Below are 22684 nucleotides of genomic sequence, written 5' to 3' on the forward strand. Positions count from 1 at the left end.
AAACCATAATAGTTCAGTTTTGTTTGTATTTAGCTTTATCATGTTCTCGGTTGCCCAGTTTTGAATGCAGTTTATGTAGGTAAAGAGTCTAGAGATGGTTTCTGATAGGTCGGTGAAGGCTGGTATTAACATGAAAATGTCACCAGTGTATGAAAGAAGAAGTTCATCTTTTTGCAGAATAATGTTCTTAAGGGACAATATGAACACATTGAAAAGGAGCTGTGAGAGAGGGGGAGCCCTGTGGTATACTGTAAGGTGGTTTCCAGGATTGTGACATTTCTTTGTTTTTATGGACACTGTAGCTTCTGTTGAACCTGATAAACACTGATCCTGATATCCCTGGTCCAGGAACCAACAAGAGGGGGAGCCATTTTGGATCTGGTCCTTGGTGGCGTGCAGGGTATAGTATGAGAGGTGGTGGTGTTGGGCCCTCTGGGAAATAGTGATCATAACATGATCAAATCTGAGCTACTACCTAGGAAGAACCCGCAAAGGAAATCTACTGTAGCTACATTTAATATTTGAAAGGGCGACTGTAATAAAATGAGGAAATGATTAAAAAGAAACTAAAAGGATCAGCTGCAAAGGTTAGGACACTAAATCAGGTGTGGACGTTATTCAAAAATACTATCTTGGAAGCCCAGTCCAGATGTATTCCACGTATTTGCAAAGGTGGAAAGAAGAGAAAACGTCAGCCACCATGGTTAAACAGCTCTGCAGTTGGAAGGGGCAGGGGTGGCCGGGGGGAGGGGGGAACAACACTTGCCTCTCTCTCCTCCCTCCCATCGTGCAGGCATGCTAGGCATACCTTTGCTGGCAGCCAATAAATGGCCTGCCACCATTCCCAACGTCTTACTCTGAGCAGCATGCTGGAACTTCTCACACATGCTCGAGAAATCCCAGCCTGCTGCTCAGAGCTGGAAACAAGGAGTGGGGAACAGCAGCAGTCTATTTACTTGGCTGGCAGGGCTCAGCATCCCCACCAGCAAAGTAAAAGAGAATTCAGCAGGGGGCCCAAGCCCACATTTTGGGAGCCAGTTGTTAAAGTAGCCATGGAGGACCCTACTTTAACAACCGGCTCCCAAAATTCTTAAAAACTTAACAACCGGCTCTTGCGAGCCTGTGAGAGCCTGCTCCAGCACACCACTGCCTAAGCGTATTCACTAGAGCACGCCTATATTTTATAGAATAGGCTAAAATTTCCATGCGATATATAGAATACTCCGAGCGCCTGATCAAATTTAATACCGTGTTTCCCCAAAAATAAGACCTAGTAGAGGTCTTGCTGCAATTGGAAAATATAAGGCCTCCCCCCAAAGTAAGACCTAGCAAAGTTTTTCTTTTAAAGCAGGACCGCCAAGAGCCGGGCAAGGTCGCCCCAAGCTGCCCCCCCCCCCTCCACCCGCCCTCCGTCGCTCCCAGAACTAACCTTAAACGCCTCCTTTCACCTTCACACTCGTAGCAAGCAGCAGCAGGGCAGACCTCTCCTTCCTTCCATGCCCCGCCCTCGCAGTCCAAAACTCTGCTGCGGGACTCATTTTCCGCCAGAGTTGCTATGCTCACATTAGCCCTCTTCTCAAGTCACTTCACTGGCTCCCTATCCGTTTCCGCATTCAATTCAAACTTCTCTTACTGACCAATAAGTGCATTCACTCTCCCACTTCCCAGTACCTCTCCATTCTTGTCTCTCCCTACGCCCCCTCCCCCTCGGGTACTCCATTCTGTGGATAAATCTCTCTTGTCTGTCCTCTTCTCCTCTACTGCTAATTCCAGACTCCTTTCCTTTTATTTTGCTGCACCTCACGCCTGGAATAGACTTCCCGAGCCTGTACGTCTAGCCCCATCTTTGGCTGTTTTCAAATCCAGGCTAAAAGCCCACCTCTTTAGCGCTGCTTTTGACTCCTAACCACTACTCACTTGGCCTGTACCCTTTTATCCCCACCTCTTTAATTCCCTTACCTCTTAGTTGTTCTTGTCTGTTTGCCTGTCCTATTTAGATTGTGAGCTCTTTGAGCAGGGACTGTCTTTTCGTCTATGGTGTACAGTGCTGCGTATGCCTTGTAGCGCTATAGAAGTGATAAGTAGTAGTAGAATTCAAGCATGAAGCAGAAACTAAATGTGCAGCAAGTAGTTAGAACTTGCACTGAAGCAGCATAAGATTCTGGGATGGCAATAAACACAGGACAGACCCACCAAAAATTGATGAACTAGCAAGGGTATGTCTTGCTGGACTTTCATGTATACTAACATTGATAAGGTGCACTTCTTGCTGGTCTACTGGGCTTCTTCTGCAGCTCAGTCATTTCCTAGATGTCAGGTTATAACTAAGCAGCCCCTGTGGCTCAGTTGCAATTCTCCAGTCACTGGTTCACAGGGTCGTGGGTTTGATTACCAGTGCAGTGGTTTCAAAAGGACAATGATAATAATTAGAATTGAATTTGAAGACATGAGGAGAGAGTTGTAGAGAAGGAATGATTTGCACTGTACTTACAGCATATTGCTCAGCTCTCAAGGAGTCTTATAATAGTTTTCCCGCCTTTTATGGTGATCTGCAGAGATGCAACACATTTTTCATAAGATGTGAAGTAATCAAAGTAAAGCATTGCCATACAATGTATAGATTCCATATTCTAAAAGCAAGATGCACAATTTCATCACAGTAAGGGACCTCTCTGCTTAAATGAAATAAGCTTTTGGACTTAATGTGAGCCAACAGCAATTTAGAATATGTGTTAAGTGCAGAATCGCCACAGTAATATTTGGGGGAAGCCAGCATAGATGTTAATATACAAGATAATCCCCTAATGCACATTAATGCTGAGCCAGATAACACAGATACAGTTAACTATACCTATGCATTTGTACTAACTGTTCTTTATGGTAATACATATTAATAGTAGGGAGTACTCCCTGTCCCTTACCCACTGCTTTCCCTGTATTATTGTAGAATGCCACATGAGGTATTTCAAGAGAAATTCTGTGATCTAGGCACCTTCATTTATTTATTTGTTGCATTTGTATCCCACATTTTCCCACCTATTTGCAGGCTCAATGTGGCTTACAGTATGCCGTAATGGCGATCGCCATTTCCGGAATGAGAAACACAACGTATTATTACATTAAAGTTCATAAATGTTGAAGTTAATTATATAATTTACATAATTCTTGTATGTAAAAAATGTATAGAATATTAGCACTTAAGCATGTAACTGTATGCATACCCATGAAAGTTCCAACAAGGCACCTGAGCACTATTCTACTCAGTGGCATAGTCAGACCTCGATTTTGGGAGTACATTTTTCCTTGCCGCTTTCCACCCGCACCTGGGACATACCTGGGCTGGCAGGGGTCCCCAAGCCCCGCCAGCAGATGCCTTTCTGTGGTAATACTTACTTTGCACCACACTGCCTGCTCATGCATGCTCAATTTCATTAAAATCGAGCATGAACACAAGGGAGGGGGAAGCGGGGCAGGCAGTGCAGCAGTGAACATTGCTGCAGGAAAGCTTCAGCTGGCAAGGCTTGGGGAACCCCGCCAGCCAAACCATCAGACTTTGGGGGGGCCTGAATGCCTTCAAAAAGGTGGAAAATAAATACAAATAAATAAATAAATAGTTGCACCGGGTGTATGGCTGGTATAACTGCTAGCGTGTAAATGTTAGGCATGCCAATGCTAGGTTATGCTAGTATTCTGTAATGAAATCTGGGCTACAAGATGCCATTCTAGAATAGCCTGGGGGCATCTAAATGGAGACAGCCAGTTGTATTATTGCCTCCGTAACGTAGGGTTTAATGTGTGTGGTTTGACCTTAAGTAGTGGCGTAACTATGTGGGGCCAGGGGGGCCTGGGCCCCTGTAGATTTGGCCCTGGATCCCCCTGCCGACGACCCTCTCGACCCCCCCTCCCGCCGCCAACCCGCCTTCACCGTCACCTGCCTTTGCTGGAAGGGGACCCCAACCCCCACCAACCAGGTCCTCTTCTTCTTGCAAAAGGCTTCCTTCTGTTTCTGACGTCCGAGTCAGACTCACAGAACGAAGCCTTGGCTTCGTTCTGTGAGTCTGACGTCCTTCACATTGTACGTGCAGGACGTTAGAAACAGAAGGAAGTCTTTTGCGAGAAGAAGAGGACCTTGGCTGGCAGGGGTTGGGGTCCCTCGTCAGCAAAGGTAGGCGACGGCGGGTTGGGGGGTCGAGAGGGTCGTCGGCGGGGGGGGGGGCAAAGTTGGTGGCGGCGGCGGCAATGGCAAGGGGGGTGTCGGCAATGGGGGGGTCGGCTGTGACAGGGGGAGGCTAAAATGTGCCCCCTCACCTCAGGCTCTGGACCCCCCTCCCGCCGAAGTCTGGCTATGCCCCTGACCTTAAGATGAGTTGGGTCAAATATTCTGAGATAATTTGCTATAGCAGAAGAGCACCAAGCCATATACCACCTCTTTCAAGCATGAGTCAAGGCGATTTACAGACATTAGTACAGGTACTTGCACTGTCCCTAATGGGCTCCCAATCTCAGTAAATAGTGCTGTAATGCTGAATGACTTACTGCCTAAATGAAATGTTTTTTTTGTGAGTCCCTATTTAATTTCTTTTTCTGTTAATTGTGTTTTTATTGTAGTGCCTTTGACTTGGTAAACATTCATCTTTTCCATGATGCTTCCAATTTAACTGCTTGGGACTCAAGCCCATCAGTGTACTCAGAAATACGACAGAAGGCTCTTAGTTATGTTCTAGATAGGTATGTATTCTGCCCCTTTTCTCTATCCAGTACAGAAAAGGAGCTGGGGTCGGCAACAAAGATCTTTTTTTAAAATGTTATTTGTTTTTTCGTTTCCCTGTTTTATTTGTTTCAGAGGTAAAGCATTTTCTGGTATTCTATGGCTTTATTAAGCATCTCATTGGTAGTTTATCTTCCCAGCCCACCCCTAGGCCTAATAGTTACATTGTACCTCCCATTTCCAAACTGTTTTTACAAATTGTTTTATGCTAACTTGTTGCTTAATCATATGATCACCTTGAAGATTAAATAGGGTAATCTTTGCTCTGTATTCCAAAATAAGAAAAGAAACATAGCATACAGATTTGGCATTTTGTCATAAAGGTAGTTAGTTGTTTTCACTGAATCTTTGCATAGCAGTCTGTGTCCACCGTCTTCTCGTATGAAGCTTGTACGAGGGGTGCTTTTTGCAGAGGGAGGTTGTGAAATGTGACAGCTCCGTTATCCATTTCTAGAAATGACAGGTGGCTGTACCTGGCCAAAGATATCAAATTCAGATGTTTTTGCTTGTGTAGTCGTTCATTTGTTTTGTTCTGCAGGAACATTTCCTGTTACTTTTGCATCTTAGCTGCTACAGCCAGGAAGAAACTATCACAAATGCAGTAATCCTAACAAAAAAAAAAACAAAGCGTATGCTGTGCTGTATTATAATGGTCTCTGATATCTCATGATACCTGCCACTATGTAGGCACCATTTAGATTCCTGATTTTCACAGGTGGAGTTGAAAACCAAAGGGAGACTTTGGAAACCGAATCAGATTTTAGTCTTTCTAATGTCGCTATATGGAGTGAGACAAAAGAGCAAACATCATCAATATTTTTTGACAAAGATGAATAGTATCAACATAATGTTTTGAAAAATAAGCTAATAATAGATTATATTATTTCTTGGACCTGATGATATTCTGAATAACATTTTCTTTACAGAATATGATGTTCTTGTTGCAGCAAGTGAGGCTGTTTTTCTCCTTGTTGTTCTTGAAACTCAAGAGACCTACAGTTTGCCAGCCAGTGTATTGCCGATTACTTGCTTTCTGTCTGCATCATTTAACTAATTTTGGTTTTGGCGACCTCCCACGATGTCCTGGCGAGGCTAAGGAACTCAGACTGGAAGAATTAGTGTTAACTGTGGGTCGAGAATGTCATGATGTGTTATCATGAAAATGTGGCACTGCCAAAAATTGGTCTATCCCTCCTGTCTTTGGTTAAAATAAAAAAAAAAAAAAAAAAAGCCTTGAATTTTACGTCGCTTTGCCATAGTGGGTTTGCATTCGAATGAATTGCTCATTTGCAAAGAGCATCCAGCCGCAGATCCGGACCGCCACAGTGAAGTGATGGGCTGAGCAGCACAAAAGAGGAGTTCTGTAAGAGCAGTGAATAATGGGAAACCTCTTTCATCCGCACGGCTAACCTTTTGGCAGCCACCAACAAACACTATTCTGATCTGCTGATTGGGGTGGACAATACACTGAAGCTCACTTTGAATGAATGCTACCACCAACAGTGTCTCCTATTCAGAGGGTTTTGGGAACCATCTTTGACTATTGTCTGCCTCTACTTCTTAAAACAGTAGGAAAAGGGAAAGTGAGAGCATCTATAGGGGGGAACGTACTTCTTTTCTGGGCTATAATCTCCCTTTAAAGCTTCATAGATCTACATTTCCAGCTGAGCTACAGGAGATATGCAGTGTCAGATAAACACAGAAAAGAGAGGTTTCAAGCCAGGCCTTTAAATCCCCTTATCTGCATGCAGTAATAATGCAGGGTTAATGCTGTTGAAAACAGAGGCCAATAAGTCTTTTTCCTCTAAAGCTTTTAAACTGCTAAGGAGCATTGAACAACAAAGCAGTTCAAACCCAGGGAACAGTGCTGAGAAGGAAAACAGTTTAATGAGCTAAACCTTGGCTGAATGAAATGGGAACAGCTTCTCACAGTTGATTTAAGTCAGTTTGGGTGTCTGTGTACTGCAGTTTTGACTGCTGTGTGTTTCTGAACTGCTGGAAATACCCCATTGAGCACTATAAGAAGAATCGATTATATCCAGTTATCAGCAAGTTGATTGTAAGGGTACCAACTAGTAAGGCCACAGGAACCTGGAGAGCCAAATATTTGGACAAGAGCCTTACTAGTTTTGGTAATTTGTTGAGATTATCACAAAATTTAGTGCTAAAACATAGGGTGTGACATTAAGTGTTGGATTAAATATGGAAATTATGCTTCTGTATAGTTTGGTAGGGAAGATGAGAATTGATTTCCTACATACGCTCAAGCTTCCATGATTAACAGTTTTCAAACAGTCAGCGATTTTGCAAAATTATTTTTACCAGCAGTTTTTACAGCAATTTTAAAAAGGTAAATATGTGAGAAGTAGAGGAGTAGCTTAGAGTTGAAGAGCACCCTAGTGATTAGAGCACTAAACTGAAACAGAGAACATAGAAAATGGTGGCGGATAAAGACCATGTGGCCTATCCAGTTTGTTCATTCATTCCAACTACTAAGTTATACCGTCTTTTCCTCTCCCTCAGAGATTCCCTGTGCTTGTCCCATGCTTTCTTGAATTCAGATACAATCCTTCTCTCCAGCACCTCCACTGGGGGGCTGTTCCAGGGACCCACTCCTTTCCACAAAGAGTAATTTCCTTACATTACTCCTGAGTCTATCCCCTTTCACATTCATCCTTTGACCCCACCCCCAATTCCAGAGCATCCTTTCAGTTGAAAGAGACTTACCTCCTGGCATTTATCATATCTCCCACCTTTCTTCCAGGGTTCAAATCCTGCTTCTCCTGCTGACAGTCCCTGTCATCTTCGGAATTCACATCACACTCAATTATGTCAGTACAACTTGGATTGTAAGTCCACTTGAGCAGGGTCTTACCAACTGTACCTGAATTTGTAACTTGCCTTGAGCTTAAATTTGGAAAAGGTGAATCATAGTTAAAATCCAAATAATCTGAGTACAAAATACATGCAATCGCTTGCCACTCTGGTGCAGTAGAATTTTTCTTGTGAAGTACATATATAAGTTTGAAAATGCAATTGACGTATGCACTTTTCCTCTCCCAACATAGCACATCCCTGGCTTTGCCTCCTCTCCATGCACTTGGACGACTAGCCACATTGACTGTGGGTAAATTTTAGAGAGTTAATTTGGGCTTTATTACTACATAAAATGTTATAAAAGTAGTCCATTTAATTAAGATGGATATGAATAACTGGTTGGGCTACTTACGCCTGTGTTTACACAGGCGTGCTATAGGCGCGTTAGCATTTTTAACGCACATTGACCGCTAATGCACTTATAGGAATGTATTGCCACATTAGCTTTTAACGCACCTTAACTTTATAGGTGCATTAAAAACGCTAACGCGCCTTAGTAAACATACCCCTTATTCTTTCTGCTGTTATCTACTATGAAATAAGGGTTTCCAGAATATTAGTAGCTCTTTGCATACAGCTCATCAACTCTGAGTATATTTTTGCAAAGTAAAACTTTCCTTTAGCAATCAAAATATGCATTTACCTTTCAGACTACAAAATGATTATATTTTTAAGAACGGGGAAGGAATTAGTGTAAAACAGAAAAATGAAATGACTATCAGATGCAAAGGAATGGTCCAGTATGTTCCATGTTTTTTTTTTTTTCTTTTCTTTTCTCTGACATGTTGTTTTGCCAGTATATAAATTAGTGTTACGTCTAGGTGTAGCCACAATATTAGTCTTACATGGTAATGTTTCTCTACCTGTATTTATATACTTTCTCAAATCCCACCAATTTGCAGTTTGTAAGTTTGGGATATTTATTTGGACACGTCAGTGCAGCTTACTGTAAGCATCATGATTTGCATTTAAATGACACTAAGATGATTATTGTTTATGAATTAAGCTGTGCATTTTTGTGCACTCTGGCGATTTTGTGCCTATGATTAAGACCTTAAAAACAAACTGAGTTGTGATCAATTAGTTGATGCTGAGACTCATAATTTACAAGTATATAAACTTCCTGAAATTATTTTGCATATTCAAGCTCCATAAAATGAGTTTTTCTGTCCTGTTTACTTTTCTATTTTTTGAGATAGCAACAGTCCTCTTCTGTTTTTCCTTTCAAATGTTGACTGGCCGAGTTCAACAGAAACATTTTTACATTGCAACTGTGAAATCTTGGCATAAAGCACCCCTTTGTGACCTCCATTATTTTCTCACAAATATAGTCCATTGTTACATGGCTGAAGTTAATTTGATCAACATTGGAACATTTAACTTTTATGTCCACTCAAAGGATCCGTTTCATGCTCATTTTGTGCATTCAAAAGAAATGATTGCTAGAAAAATAATGTTACTATTAACAATTCAGAGCAATTAGTTTCCCAGGGAGAGGCGATGTGATGCACAGACTCCGTACAGCTATTCTTTGTCATTTTATGGATGCTCATCTGTCAACTGTCACCTCTTCTCAAAGACCCCTCCAATCTAAATGTTTCTCTTTGGGCTTTTCCCAGAACTAGCAGCTGAATGACCAAAGAAAAGCTACTTAGTTTTTACTCTAAAGCAAACTTGATTCTAAAGAACTAGATCAGCTGAGAGAAAAATTTTGGCCCAACTAACATAAGGTTAGATTTTGTTGTTTTTGCTTTCACTCTGTGTACTTGTCAGTTTATTGAAGTATTTTTTGGGCATTTATACCAGGTCATTTAAAGAAATCTATAGCATGCATTTTGTGTTGTGACTTCATGGCCTGGTAGAATGGAGTTCCAGGGTGGTACAACTTGTGTTTTAATTCAGTTTGACCTGTGATCATGAAAGGGTACATATCATGAAACTTATTAGCTATTTAGATTGGTTTCAGCTCTGATTTCAACTATAAATTAGGGTTAAATACTCTCACAGTTCACATATTTGCATAATATGCTGTGCAGTGAGTTACATCATCAAAATAAAATCCTGCTACTTCTCGCCACTGAATGAACCATAGAGAAGCCTACAGTTACAGCCTTGCATATGTCAACCCTGTCCCAGCAGAACCCCAGCCAGTCAGGATTTCAGGATATCTGCAATGAATATAGGTATAGGTGATTCTTTTCTATTTAATACATCTGGCGCTAGCCGTTAGTGATTTTTCTCTCTACATCAAGTCAGTGAAAGGAGTATAACTCTCAACAGCTAGTTTAATTTAGTCTATGATTTATATTCCACTGCAATGTGCTGGCTGGGTGTGTTCTAAGGAATGAGTTGAGAACCCCTGGATTAGTATAATGGCATATACACGTGTATATGTGCGCGCACACATGTGTAAACGCCAAATCTCTACCTGAGCGCTGTTCTGTTAATACGTGCATGCTTTACACAACAGTCCTTATACTAAGCTGTGGTAGGTGCCAGGGGCTGCTCAAGGCAATCTGCCACCTGAGGCGAGAGATGAGATGGTGCCCCCGGCCTCTCTCCCTGAGTCCAACATCTCTCCCTTCACACTCTCTCTCTCTCTCTCCCAACTCCCTCTCCCCTTCCTTCCTCCCTCAACCTTCTTCCCAAAGTCTACCTTCCTGTTTTGTTTACTAAAAGTCGTCATCGGTGGCAATTCCCATACATTGCCCTGCTGCTGGCACCGGCTTCTTCTCTGTGCTGCGGTCCGCCTCTAAGGGAACAGGAAGTTATATCAGAGAGGCCGGCTACAGTACAGAGAAGCCGGTGCTGGTAGCAGGGCAGCGTATGGGAATTGCTGCTGCCAACCAACCTTTGGAAAACAAAAAAAGAAGGTAGACTCAGAGAAAGGGGAGAGAAGCCAGACCATGTCCAGATTGGGGGAGGGCGTGGAAAAGAGCAATGCCGCTCCAATGAGAGTGCTACCTGAGGCCCCTGCCTCAGTTGGCCTAATGGTAGGGCTGCCACTGGTAGGTGGTAACATGCACTAAAACATCACGTGTTAGTTGCATGTGCTAACCATGCGGTAAATGTGTTTTGGGGAATTTTTTTAGGGGGATTGTCAGGGCAGAGAGCGGGCATTCCTGCTGTAACCATTTAGCACATCTACATTACCACATGCAAACTAGTTAGCACACAGCCATACTGCTTACAAAATAGGTTGTGGTAAGTGCTCCTGTGGTAATTTTTTTAAAGTGGCCATGCAATAATGGCAACATTAGTGTGTGGCCGTTTAATGAAATAAAAAAAAATCAGGATCTATATAGCCTGGGTAAAAAAAAAAATGTTGGCGCGTGGGAATGACCCACTTGAGGGCTTGCTTAGTAAAAGGACCCCATAGTGCTTATTTGACAGATGGGTGGGACTCGTGCGTAACTGATAGAATACTAGATATTACACAGTATCTCCAGCATTTAAATGTGGCTGGTATAAGTCCTTACGTCTAATCGCATATGCACTTATATACCTGGTTACACTACTGGTATTCGATAAAGGAAAGTAAGTATCTCATAGGCACCGTCTAGGTGATGAAATATAAGTGCACTGTTATAAAATTTTGCATGCTTGAAGCCTAATTAGTCTAAAATAAATGTTGAGCTTGAGCTGTTTGGATCTTGTTTTTGCATAACGGAGCATTAAGCATAGCAGTATCATCAATAAAAATGCTTTGTCACTCTGTTGCACCTAAAAACTATTATTCTGATGACGACTTCTTTTTTTTTTTTTTTTTTTTAACTACCATTCCCACATAACTTTTTAAAGGAAAACTGTGTGAAGCCTCCCGCTTCGGATCCCCCTGGGCACGTCCTACTCCGCCCTCTAAGTACACGTCCGGCTCATCACTGAGGCAGTTTGCAGTTTATTTAGCCACAAAACATATCAGATAATCCTCCAGGTAAAGATAGTATGGTAATCCACTGAGTAAATAAGGTACTGACTCTGCTGTTCGAGTGGCTTGGCCCCCAATGTCCAAAACCCCGCACTCCAAAAAGGAATGATTCCCACAATACAGTAGTTAACTCAAAGAAAATAGTTCAAGCACCCCAGCAGTTCATATAAAGCAGTTCATGCCAAGCAATTCCCAAAACACAGCAGTTCAAAGAAAAAAAAACCCCAGCAGTTCATATAAAGCAGTTTAAGCAGAGCACTACCTTTCCCCTCTCCCTCCTCTCTTAATCACCACAAGAAGAATAAAAGGGTCCCACCCAACTTGGCCAACACTACCTCCTAACCACCACCCCAATACCCAACAGTTGTAAACATGCTTTCTTAACTCCCCTTCTGGGCTAGTCACCTTTTCCCTTTTGCTACCAAGCCTTCATACCATGCAGCCAGCTGCTGTTTTACCTGGGTGCCTCCCAGTTTAGCCAGAGCAGAAGTATCCATTGGCTCCTCTTGTCTTCCCTCCTCCTCCCCCTTTTCTTCCCCTTGCCAGTCCATGGGTTCTTCACCACACCCACCACTCAGCTGTTTCTCATCTCCCTGATTGGGTAGTCTCAGAACCTCTTCCCTTAGCCTAGTTCTCTGTGACAGGTTTTCCCAATCCCCCCCTGTTGTCCTTCTCCTAGCAACCTCTGGGGGCTGTTGGGAATGGAAGTCCCTGTTTCTAAGGTATGTCCTACTCAGGGGCTGTTGGAAGTTGTAGTTTTTTCCTTTCCTCCATTCTTCAGGGGAAAAAGAACCCTCTCTCTTTCTCTCTCTAGCCCCCTCCTTCCCCCTTGCGCTTTCATTCTCCCTCTCCTCCTCATATTCCTTACAACTGCTACATAATTTACTTGAAATATTAAGGGGCCCTTGCGCAAAAAAGTGACCTTAGGGCACCCATGTGGGTCTTTCCTGCGCACTACACTGCAGCAGTAAAATAGCTTGTTTTTGTATTTATGGATGTGCGCTAAATTTCCATTAGCGCATAGCCTTTAAAAAAGGTGAGTCCTTACTGCCACCTAATTTGTAGATGGTAAGGGCTAAGCACTAATCCTTCATCACGCGGCAGTATAGCCACGCTAACTGATTACCTCATACATGTCCACTCTCCACTCCTCATGCACCCCCATCTGCGTTTACTGCAGGACACCTGAGTATGCCCTGCGGTAAGCCCTTTTAAGCTACGGTAGATAAGTGCTAGTGCTTACTGCAGCTTGGTAAAAGGACCCCTAAATGTCCTATTTCTCTCATAAACATAAGAACATAAAGGTAGCCATACTGGGTCAGACCAATGGTCCATCTAGCCCAGTATCCTGCTTCCAACAGTGGCCAAAAAAGCTCACAGGTACCTGGCATAAATCCAAATTGTGGCAACATTCCATGCTACAAAACCCAGGGCAAACAGTTGCTTCCCCATGTCTGTCTCAATAGCAGGCTATGGACTTTTCCTCCAGGAATTTGATCAAACCTTTTTAAACCCAGATACGCTAACCGCTGTTACTACATCCTCCGGCAAAGAGTTCCAGAGTTTAACTCTACGTTGAGTGAAAAAAATATTTCCTCCTATTTGTTTTAAAAGTATTTCCATGTAACTTCCTTGAGTGTCCCCTAGTCTTGGTACTTTTAGAACGAGTAAAAAATCAGTTTACTTCTATTCGTTCTACACCACTCAGGATTTTGTAGACCTCAATCATATCTCCCCTTATCCATCTCTTTTCCAAGCTGAAGAGCTCTATCCTCTTTAGCCTTTCCTCATGCGAGAGGAGTTCCATCCCGTTTATAATTTTGGGTGCTCTTTTTTGAACCTTTTCTAAATCCACTATTTCTTTTTTGAAATATAGCAACCAGAACTGAATGCAATAAATGTGTGGTCGCACCATGGAGCGATACAGAGGCATTATAGTATTTTTGGTCTTATTCACCATCCCTTTCCTAATAATTCCTAGCATCCTGTTTCCTTTTTTGGCCGCTGCTACACATTGAGCAGAAGATTTCAGCGTATTATCTACAATGACACCTAGATTTTTTCTTGAGTGCTGACCTAACATCAAGTAACTATGATTTGGATTATTCTTTCCAATGTGCATCACCTTGCTTTTGTCCACATTAAATTTCATCTGCCATTTAATGCCCAGTCTTCCAATTTCCTAAGGTCTTCCTGCAATATTTCACAGTCCGCTCATGTTTTAACAACTTTGAATAGTTTTGTGTCATATGCAAATTTAATCGCCTCACTCTTCGATCTGTTTTCCATATAATTTATAAATATGTTAAATAGCACCGGTCCTAGTACAGATCCCTGTGGCACTCCACTGTTCACCCCCCTCCATTGAAAGAAATGATCATATAACCCTACCCTCTGTTTTCTGTCCAATAACCAATTCCTAATCCACACCAGAACCTTGCCTCCTATCCCATGACTCTTTAATTTTCTGAGGCATCTCTCATAAGGAAATTTATCAAAAGCTTTCTGAAAATCTAGATATACTACATCAACCATCTCACCTTTATCTGTAGAACTAATTTCTCTCTCTCATTTGTCCATACTGCGACTCCTACCTTTCAAGTATTTTGGCACTTTTTATGAAATTAGGGGGTGTACAGCCGTATCCTTGTGGAATCCTTCTTATGACGTTTCATCTTTTGTTTTAGAGCATATTCTGTGCTTGATTTTTTTTCTTTGCTTTCATACCAAACAGTGAACTGGCCTTAAAAAAAAATAAACCCTCTAAATTGTAGATATTGGAAAGTTCTAGAATTGGATCAGCGAGTGAGTAGCTTTACGTGATATGTATATATGTATTATAGCAGTTCTCTTGTGATCTGAGTTAAAGGAAATCTATACATTCTGCTACTTCAACCCTTATTAACTTACAACAAATGAAAATAAATGACTCTTGTGGTTTATTTATGTCTTCCAACTGTAACTCTGCATAATGAGCCCTTGTGTTTGTGGTTATGGAGTGGAGAGGACATTTATGTGACTAATCATTAGTTTGCATTTCCCAGGATCTTTTTAATGTTCTGCACACGAAATGAATGCGCAAGGGTATTCATCATTTAATTCAGTTTTGTTTGGCCTGGCAATTTTCTTGTGCTGCTTTGGGCTTCTAATTCAATTGCAGCCAGCCTTTTTTGGGATAAGGCATCTTATGCCTTCATTCACAATTACCTTGGCTTTTTTCCTGCTATTATATATACAGTTCCCTCAGCTCAGTCTGCTATGGCAGCGACAGTCCTCGGCCAGGGTCCTCAAACAGCAAATCCTTCTGGAATCTGACTGAAATGACCCCGCAATATGGCCACTAGATGTCCTTGTTGTACAATGACTGAGACTTCTCTCCTTCCCCCCCCCCCCCCCCGACCCCAGGGGTAATAATATTATACAGCAAGCCCAGTGTTGACTGATCCAGACAGTGGAAGAACCTGACCTGGGAATTTAAATCTAGGCCCTCCGCATAACTGCTCAGCTTTTTAGGGGCCCTTGTACTAAGGTGCATTAGGCACTAATTCACACCTAACACAGCAAAAATGACCTAACATGGGATGCATTAAAGTGTTCTGCATTGGTTTTAGCATCTGCATGCGCTTAGTGCATGATCATTATTTTTAATTTTGGGGGGAGGGGGTGAAGAATGGACACTAATGCGCTAATCAGCTAGCATGCTGATGTTACCACCGCCTTAACTGGTTAGTTCGCCTAATAACACAGGAGCCCATAGCGCCTCCTGAATAGGAGGTGAAAAGTGCTCCTTCAGTAATTCTTTTTGAATGTCTGCGTCCTAATGTTGTTATCATACAGCCAGGAATAAAACAAATAGGAAAAAGCCCTTTTTGATGGTCACGCTAGAAGTGGGCTTAGCACATGGGAAAGGCTCACGTAACGCAGGGGCATAGCCAGACTTTGGCAGGAGGGGGGTCCAGAGCCTGAGGTGAGGGGGTACATTTTAGCCACCACCTTTGACCCCCGCCACCACCACCTTTGAACCCCCCCCCCAGCACCAACCCTTTCGACCCCCTGTTCCCGCCACCGCCAACCCACCGCCGCCGTCGGGTACCTTTGCTGGCGGGGGTCCCCAACCCCTGCCAGCCGAAGTCCTCTTCTCCTGCGCGGCCACGTTGCTGATCTGCAAGGGCAGGCTTCTGTTTTTGTGAGTCTGACGTCCTGCACGTCAGACTCACAGAAACAGAAGCCTGCCCTCGCAGATCAGCAATGTGGCCGCGCCGGAGAAGAGGACTTCGGCTGGCAGGGGTTGGGGACTCCCGCCAGCAAAGGTACCTGACAGTGGCGGGGGAGGGTTGGTGGCAGGAGGGAGGGGTCGAAGGGGTTGACGGCGGGGGGTGGGCTAGGGCCAAATCTACGGGGGCCCATGCCCCCGTGGCCCCACATAGCTACGCCCCTGGTGTAAAGACTCGCTAAGCCCATTTCTTAGTGCATCTTAGTAAAAGGGCCCCTTGACAATGCAAGCGCAAGTGTCTAGATTGGTGCAGTTTTGTGTTTTTATCAGTCGAAAGTTTTGAGTAAATTGAAACCAGTATTGCCGAAATATGATTTTCAGATTGTGGTTCAAAGTTTAGTGCTTACAAGGATGGATTATTGTAATAGTCTTTTTTTTTTTTTTTTTTTTAGGGATATTGAAAGCTAGAATCTAAGAGGGTCTTTTACTAAGGCATGCTCACGTTTTTGGCGTGCGCTAAAGTTGTGGGTGCGCCAAACATTAGAGACGCCAGCGCATTCCTATGGGTGTCTCTAACATTTAGTGCACCCACAATTTTAGCACGCGCTAAAATCGTGAGCGGGCCTTAGTAACAGACGCCCTAAGTGCTTTAAGTTGTCTAGCAGGCTGCTGTAGGTATGATTTTCAGGTTGAGCCATTTTGAATCTGTTACAGATGCGAAGAAGGCGCTTCATTGACTGCCAGTTGCCTATAGAGTTCGTTTTAAATTGTTGTTGTTTTTTTTTTTACATGATTCATTTTCTGCATGTTTTAAAAAGGTGTTGCAGTATTATATGCCTACTTGGGCGTTGTGATCAGCAACTTCACAGCAATTGATTGTACTTTTATTGAGCCGGTTGCATTTTTCTGTTACTACGAAGGCGGCATTGTCTTCTATGAGCCCAATTAGGTGGAATGAGTTGCCATTGAGGCTGCATTTAATTGCAGGATCTTGACACTTTCAAGAAACAGTTAAAGGCATTGTTTTCAGAGGCATACTTTGGGATGTAGATAAATTTATGAGGGGTGAAGAAACTGTGTGTTTGAATTTTATGTGGTGATTATATATGTATGTTTTATGCAATTGTTTTAATGATTATGTGTGTGTTTTTGTTACCCACCTAGTTATTAGGTGGGCTATAAATATTTGAAAGAATGAATAGATAAATAATTACCTGCAGGTATTCAACTGTGATTCATTCTTAATAAACTTTTTGCCGTATTCTCTTTATCTGCCTTTACCTCACATGCACAATTAGTTCAGCATCTCTAAAATGCTGTCACCAACAGATTTGTTTTTGGCCACTAAGAGATGAAGGATTTGGCTACATTTATCTGGGCCTTGAGTGATGGGGTTCATTTGTTGATGGACTTATCTGTTGTATGAGTTTAACTAGTGTTCATGTGTATGTTTTGTAGACATTTTGTATATTAATTTTCTATTGTGAACCACTTAGATGTTATACTAGTGTTGAATACAGTAATATTTATCATGCCTGAATTTGTGTGAGCTCTTGATTTTTAACTATTTGTTCTTCAGGGCAGGAGTCCATTGTACCGGCATCTGTTTTTTTCAGTTCCCTATTCTGCAGTGTATATAAATACTGAAATAAATCTGTTTCTGTGATCACTTGGCAGTGTTCACTAGTATTCTTAACAAACTTGATTTTTTTGGAGTGAGGCATGTAAGGGACCAGTGTGTTAATCTGTCAGCTAAAGAAATGAAAGTGTTCAGTGTAATTTCTCAGCCAGTCAGTTTTAAGATTCTATCTCTTCGCAAGCAGACAAATGACCAACAAACTTGATAATCCTTTAAATGTCTGTCCCAAGAAAATGATGTAACTCAAAATCTCGTAAAGTTAGACAAGGTGCATGCAAATATATCGCCAGCATTAATATGTGCAGTGTGCAACAGTGAAGTGGTTTCCACTTGCACAAATGGAGCTTGACTTTATAACTGGGTTCTCAGTGCTTTATTTTCTAGGGAAAAAAAAAGATGCTGATACTCACATGTAGAAAATAAAGGGAAAAAACACCGAAGTGGAGGAACAGGAAACTTTACGGCGACCGTAGGAACAGTCAATCAGTAAGGCAAAATGGATGAGTCTTTTTTTCAATAAATTATATCCTTGAGAACTCACCAAGTTTTGAAAGAATCATCCATTTTGCCTTACTCACATGTAGAGCCATCCTTTAGGGGTTGGGGTAGCCTGGGCCAGTCACCACTGCCGCCACCCCCCACCCCATCCCCACCTGGCTGGCTGGCCACCTAACCCTAACCCCTCCACCCTCCCACCATCCAAAGGCCCTCCCTGGGCCTACCTTTGCTGTAAATGGCCTGGTGGTCTAATGGTTTCTTCTGGGCAAGAGTGATTCCCAGTCACTTGCCCCTGCAGGTTCCTCTGCCAAAATATCTACCAGGACTTCCCTTGGCAGCCTCAAGAGACTGCTGCAGGAGGTGCCGGTGGCTAGTTTGGGACTGGAAGCAGCGTAAGCAGGAGCGACTGGATGTTGCTTCTGTTTATACTACCAATTCCAAGATCTTTCCATTTTTATAGTAAATGAATTTTATCCGTATTTGTGATCTGCTTTTCTGTCCACACTTCGTGTTTTCTGTGTTTTTACATTGTCTTACGTTCATGACTTCCATCTAAATGTAGGCATCTTTTTCATAGAATTATCTGCTATATGTGTACACATGTATATCATAAAATATGCATGTACTCACCTCTTCAATGCTGCTTTCGGCACCTAACCTTTTGTGCAATATAGTATTCCCTATCAGACGGACTCTATACTTGTTTTAGTTTGTACTCCTTGAGCAGGGACTGTCCTTCCATGTTAAATTGTACAGCGCTGCGTAACCCTAGTAGCGCTTTAGAAATGTCAAGTAGTAGTAGTAGTACATTGCAGCTCTGCCCCTACTCCATCCAGGCTATAGCCTTGGCAATGTCTATGCATAGAGGAAGAGATTCTATATATGGTGCCTAAAAAAATTGGCCCTGAAATCGGTGCCGACTAAGTGTATTCTATAATCGGTGCCTAGATTTAGTCACCGATCATAGAATACACTTAGTTCATATTTCAGCAACAAAATCTACGTGCATCCATTTACACCAGTGAAATCTTGGTGTAAATCCCTGTGCGTAGATTTAGGCACACTTACTAGGCTATATTCTATAACTAGGTGCGCAAATTTTGGAACGCCCACGAAATGCCCATTTCCCCACCCATAACCATGCCCCTTTTTGCTTGCGTGTGTTAGAAGTTCAGAGCACTTTGTTATAGAATAGTGCCTAAATTCTAATCAGTGCCAATCAGTGCTTGTTATTGCTTGTTAAGTGCTGTTTTCAGTGCTCCTTAGCTTGTTAAGCTTCTTAAATTATGCGCATTGTTATAGAATCTGCGCTGATTTCAGCACTAATCTTTAAGCGAACTATATAGAATCCTGGGGAGATTGCCTAAAAGTAGGCAGTAGCTTTATGTTTGCCTACTTTTTATGCTTGTCTTTTAAAGAATTAATAGAGAAAAAAGAGACAGGTAGCACTGGATATGAACAAAATAGGATGATAAGTCCAATCCATGAAATAGAAAAGGGCACATCGGTATGGCAGATTCCACTTTATTAATAGATCATCTCATGCAAATCCTGAAGCAGCCACCAGCATGAGAGGTCTCAACCCAAGGGGGAGGCACATAAGTACGTAAGTATTGCCATACTGGGGCAGACCAAAGGTCCATCAAGCTCAGCATCCTGTTTCCAACAGTGGCCAATCCAGGTCACAAATACCTGACAAGATCCCAAAAAAGTACAAAACATTTTATGCTGCTTATCCCAGAAATAAGCAGTGGATTTTCCCCAAGTCCATTTTAATAATGGTCTATGGACGTTTCCTTTAGGAAGCCGTCCAAACCTTTTTTAAACTCCGCTAACCTTTACCACTTTCTCTGGCAACGAATTCCAGAGTTTAATTACACGAATGAAGAAAAATTTTCTTTGATTCGTTTCAAATTACTACTTTGTAGCTTCATCGCATGCCCCCTAGTCCTAGTAGTTTTGGAAAGAGTAAACAGACGCTTCATGTCTACCCATTCCACTCCAATCATTATTTTATAGATCATATCTCCCCTCATCCTTCTTTTCTCCAAGATGAAGAGCCCTAGCCGCTTTAGCCTTTCCTCATAGGGAAGTTGTCCCATCCGCTTTATCATTTTCGTCGCCCTTCTCTGCACCTTTTCTAATTCCACTACATAGTAACATAGTAGATGATGGCAGAGAAAGACCTGCATGGTCCATCCAGTCTGCCCAACAAGATAAACTCATATGTGCTCTTTTATTTATATACCTGACCTTGAATCTGCCATTTTCAGAGCACAGACCGTAGAAGTCTGCCCAGCACTAGCCCCGCCTCCCAATCACTAGCCCCGTCTCCCACCGCTGGCTCCTCCACCCAATCTCCACTTAACTTCTGAGGATCCATTCTTTCTGAACAGAATTCCTTTATGTTTATCCCATGCATTTTTGAATTCCGTTACCGTTTTCATCTCCACCATCTCCCGCGGGAAGGCATTCTAAGTATCCACCAATCTGTGAAAAAATACTTCCTGACATTTTTCTTGAGTCTGCCCCCCTTCAATCTCATTTCATCTCCTCTAGTTCTACCGCCTTCCCATCTACGGAAAAGGTTCGTTTGCGGATTAATACCTTTCAAATATTTGAACGTCTGTATCATATCACCCACCCCTGTTTCTCCTTTCCTCCAGGGTATACATGTTCAGGTCAGCAAGTCTCTCCTCATACGTCTTGTAACGCAAATCCCATACCATTCTTGTAGCTTTTCTTTGCACCGCTTCAATTCTTTTTATATCCTTAGCAAGATATGGCCTCCAAAACTGAACACAATACTCCAGGTGGGGCCTCACCAATGACTTGTACAGGGGCATTAAAACCTCTTTTCTTCTGCTGGTCACACCTCTCTCTATACAGCCTAGCAACCTTCTAGCTACAGCCACTGCCTTGTCACACTGTTTCATCGCCTTCAGATCCTCAGATACTATCACCCCAAGATCCCTCTCCCCGTCTACATATCAGACTCTCACTGCCTAACACATATGTCTCCTGTGGATTTCTAATCCCTAAGTGCATCACTTTGCATTTCTTCACATTGAATTTTAATTGCCAAACCTTAGACCATTCTTCTAGCTTCTGCAAAACCTTTTTCATGTTTTCCACTCCCTCCAGGGTGTCCACTCTGTTACAAATCTTAGTATCATCCGCAAAAAGGCAAACTTTACCTTCTTAACCCTTCGGCAATGTCACTCACAAATATATTGAACACAATCAGCCCCAGCACTGATCCTTGAGGCACTCCACTACTCACCTTTCCCTCATCCTTGTGAATTCCATTAACCACCATCCTCTGGCGTCTGTCCGTCAACCAGTTCCTAATCCAGTTCACCACGTTGGGTCCTATCTTCAGCCTTTCAAGTTTATTCAAGAGCCTCCTGTGGGGAAACATGTCAAAAGCTTTGCTGAAATGTAAGTACATAGCACGTCCCTGATTCAGTTCTCCGGTCACCCAGTCAAAGAATTCAATGAGATTCGTTTGGCACGATTTACCTTTGGTAAAACCATTTTGTCTCAGATCTTGCAACTTATCAGCTTCCAGGAAATTCACTATCCTTTCCTTCAGCATCGCTTCCATTACTTTTCCAATAACCGAAGTGAGGCTTACTGGCCTGTAGTTTCCAGCTTCTTCCCTATCACCACGTTCGCTGTTCTGCAATCCCACTGAACCTGTACCGTCTCCAAGGATTTATTAAATCTTTAAGAGGACCCGCCAGAACCTCTCTGAGCTCCCTCAATATCCTGGGGTGGATCCCGTCCGGTCCCACGGCTTTGTCCACCTTTAGATTTTCAAGTTGTTCATACACACTCTCTTCCCTGAACGGTGCTATATCCACTCCATTCTCATATGTACTACTACTACTTATCATTTCTATAGTGCTACTGGACGTACGCAGCGCTGTACACTTGCCAGTCAATTATGGTCCTTCTCCAGGATTTTCTTCTGTGAAAACAGAACAAAAGTATCTATTTAGCAAATTTGCTTTTTCTTCATCATTATCTACATAGCGGTTTGCAGCATCTTTCAGTCTCACAATTCCCGTTTTAGTCTTCCTCCTTTCACTAATATGCCTGAAGAAATTTTTGTCACCCCTCCTTACATTTCTAGCCATTTTTCTTCCGCTTGCGCTTTCGCCAGACGTATCTCTCTCTTGGCTTCTTTCAGTTTCATCCGGTATTCCTCTCCGTGTTCCTCTTCTTGAGTTTTTCTGTATTTCAGGAACACCAATTCTTTAGCCTTTATTTTCTCAGCCACTTGCTTGGAGAACCATATCGGTTTCCTTTTTCTCTTGCTTTTATTTACTCTCCTTACATAAAGGTTTGTAGCCATATTTATAGCTTCTTTCAGCCTGGACCTCTGTCCTTCCACTTCTCGTTCATCCTCTCAGCCCATCAGCTCCTTCCTCATGTATTCCCCCATTTTACTAAAGTCAGCCTGCTTGAAATCCAGGACTTTGAGTTTTGAGTGGCTGCCCTCCACTGCAGCTGTCATATCAAACCGAACTGTTTGATGGTCACTGCTGCACTGCTGCCCGGGTGGGCACCCACTCGGACATTTGACACACTATCCCCATTTGTGAGCACCAGATCCAGCGTCGCTCCCTCCCTCGTGGGTTCCGTCACCATTTGTCAGAGCACAGCACTTTGGAAAGCATCCACGATCTCTCTACTTCTTTCCGATTCCACAGATGGAACCTTCCAATCTACATCCGGCAGATGGAAATCTCCCAG

The 22684-nt window shown here is 42.7% G+C and overlaps 1 protein-coding gene across 1 annotated transcript in view; it reads left to right on the forward strand.

Annotated features, from left to right (window-relative positions):
- INPP5A (inositol polyphosphate-5-phosphatase A) overlaps window positions 1-22684 on the forward strand; it is a 778463-nt gene that overhangs the window by 444857 nt on the left and 310922 nt on the right. Inside the window, exon 8 of the mRNA XM_030202993.1 lies at window positions 4609-4728. Coding sequence (XP_030058853.1) covers window positions 4609-4728 — 120 coding nt within the window. The remainder of the gene's footprint in view (window positions 1-4608; window positions 4729-22684) is intronic.

Source organism: Microcaecilia unicolor, chromosome 5 (assembly GCF_901765095.1).
Source record: "Microcaecilia unicolor chromosome 5, aMicUni1.1, whole genome shotgun sequence".
Taxonomy (NCBI): Eukaryota; Metazoa; Chordata; class Amphibia; order Gymnophiona; family Siphonopidae; genus Microcaecilia; species Microcaecilia unicolor.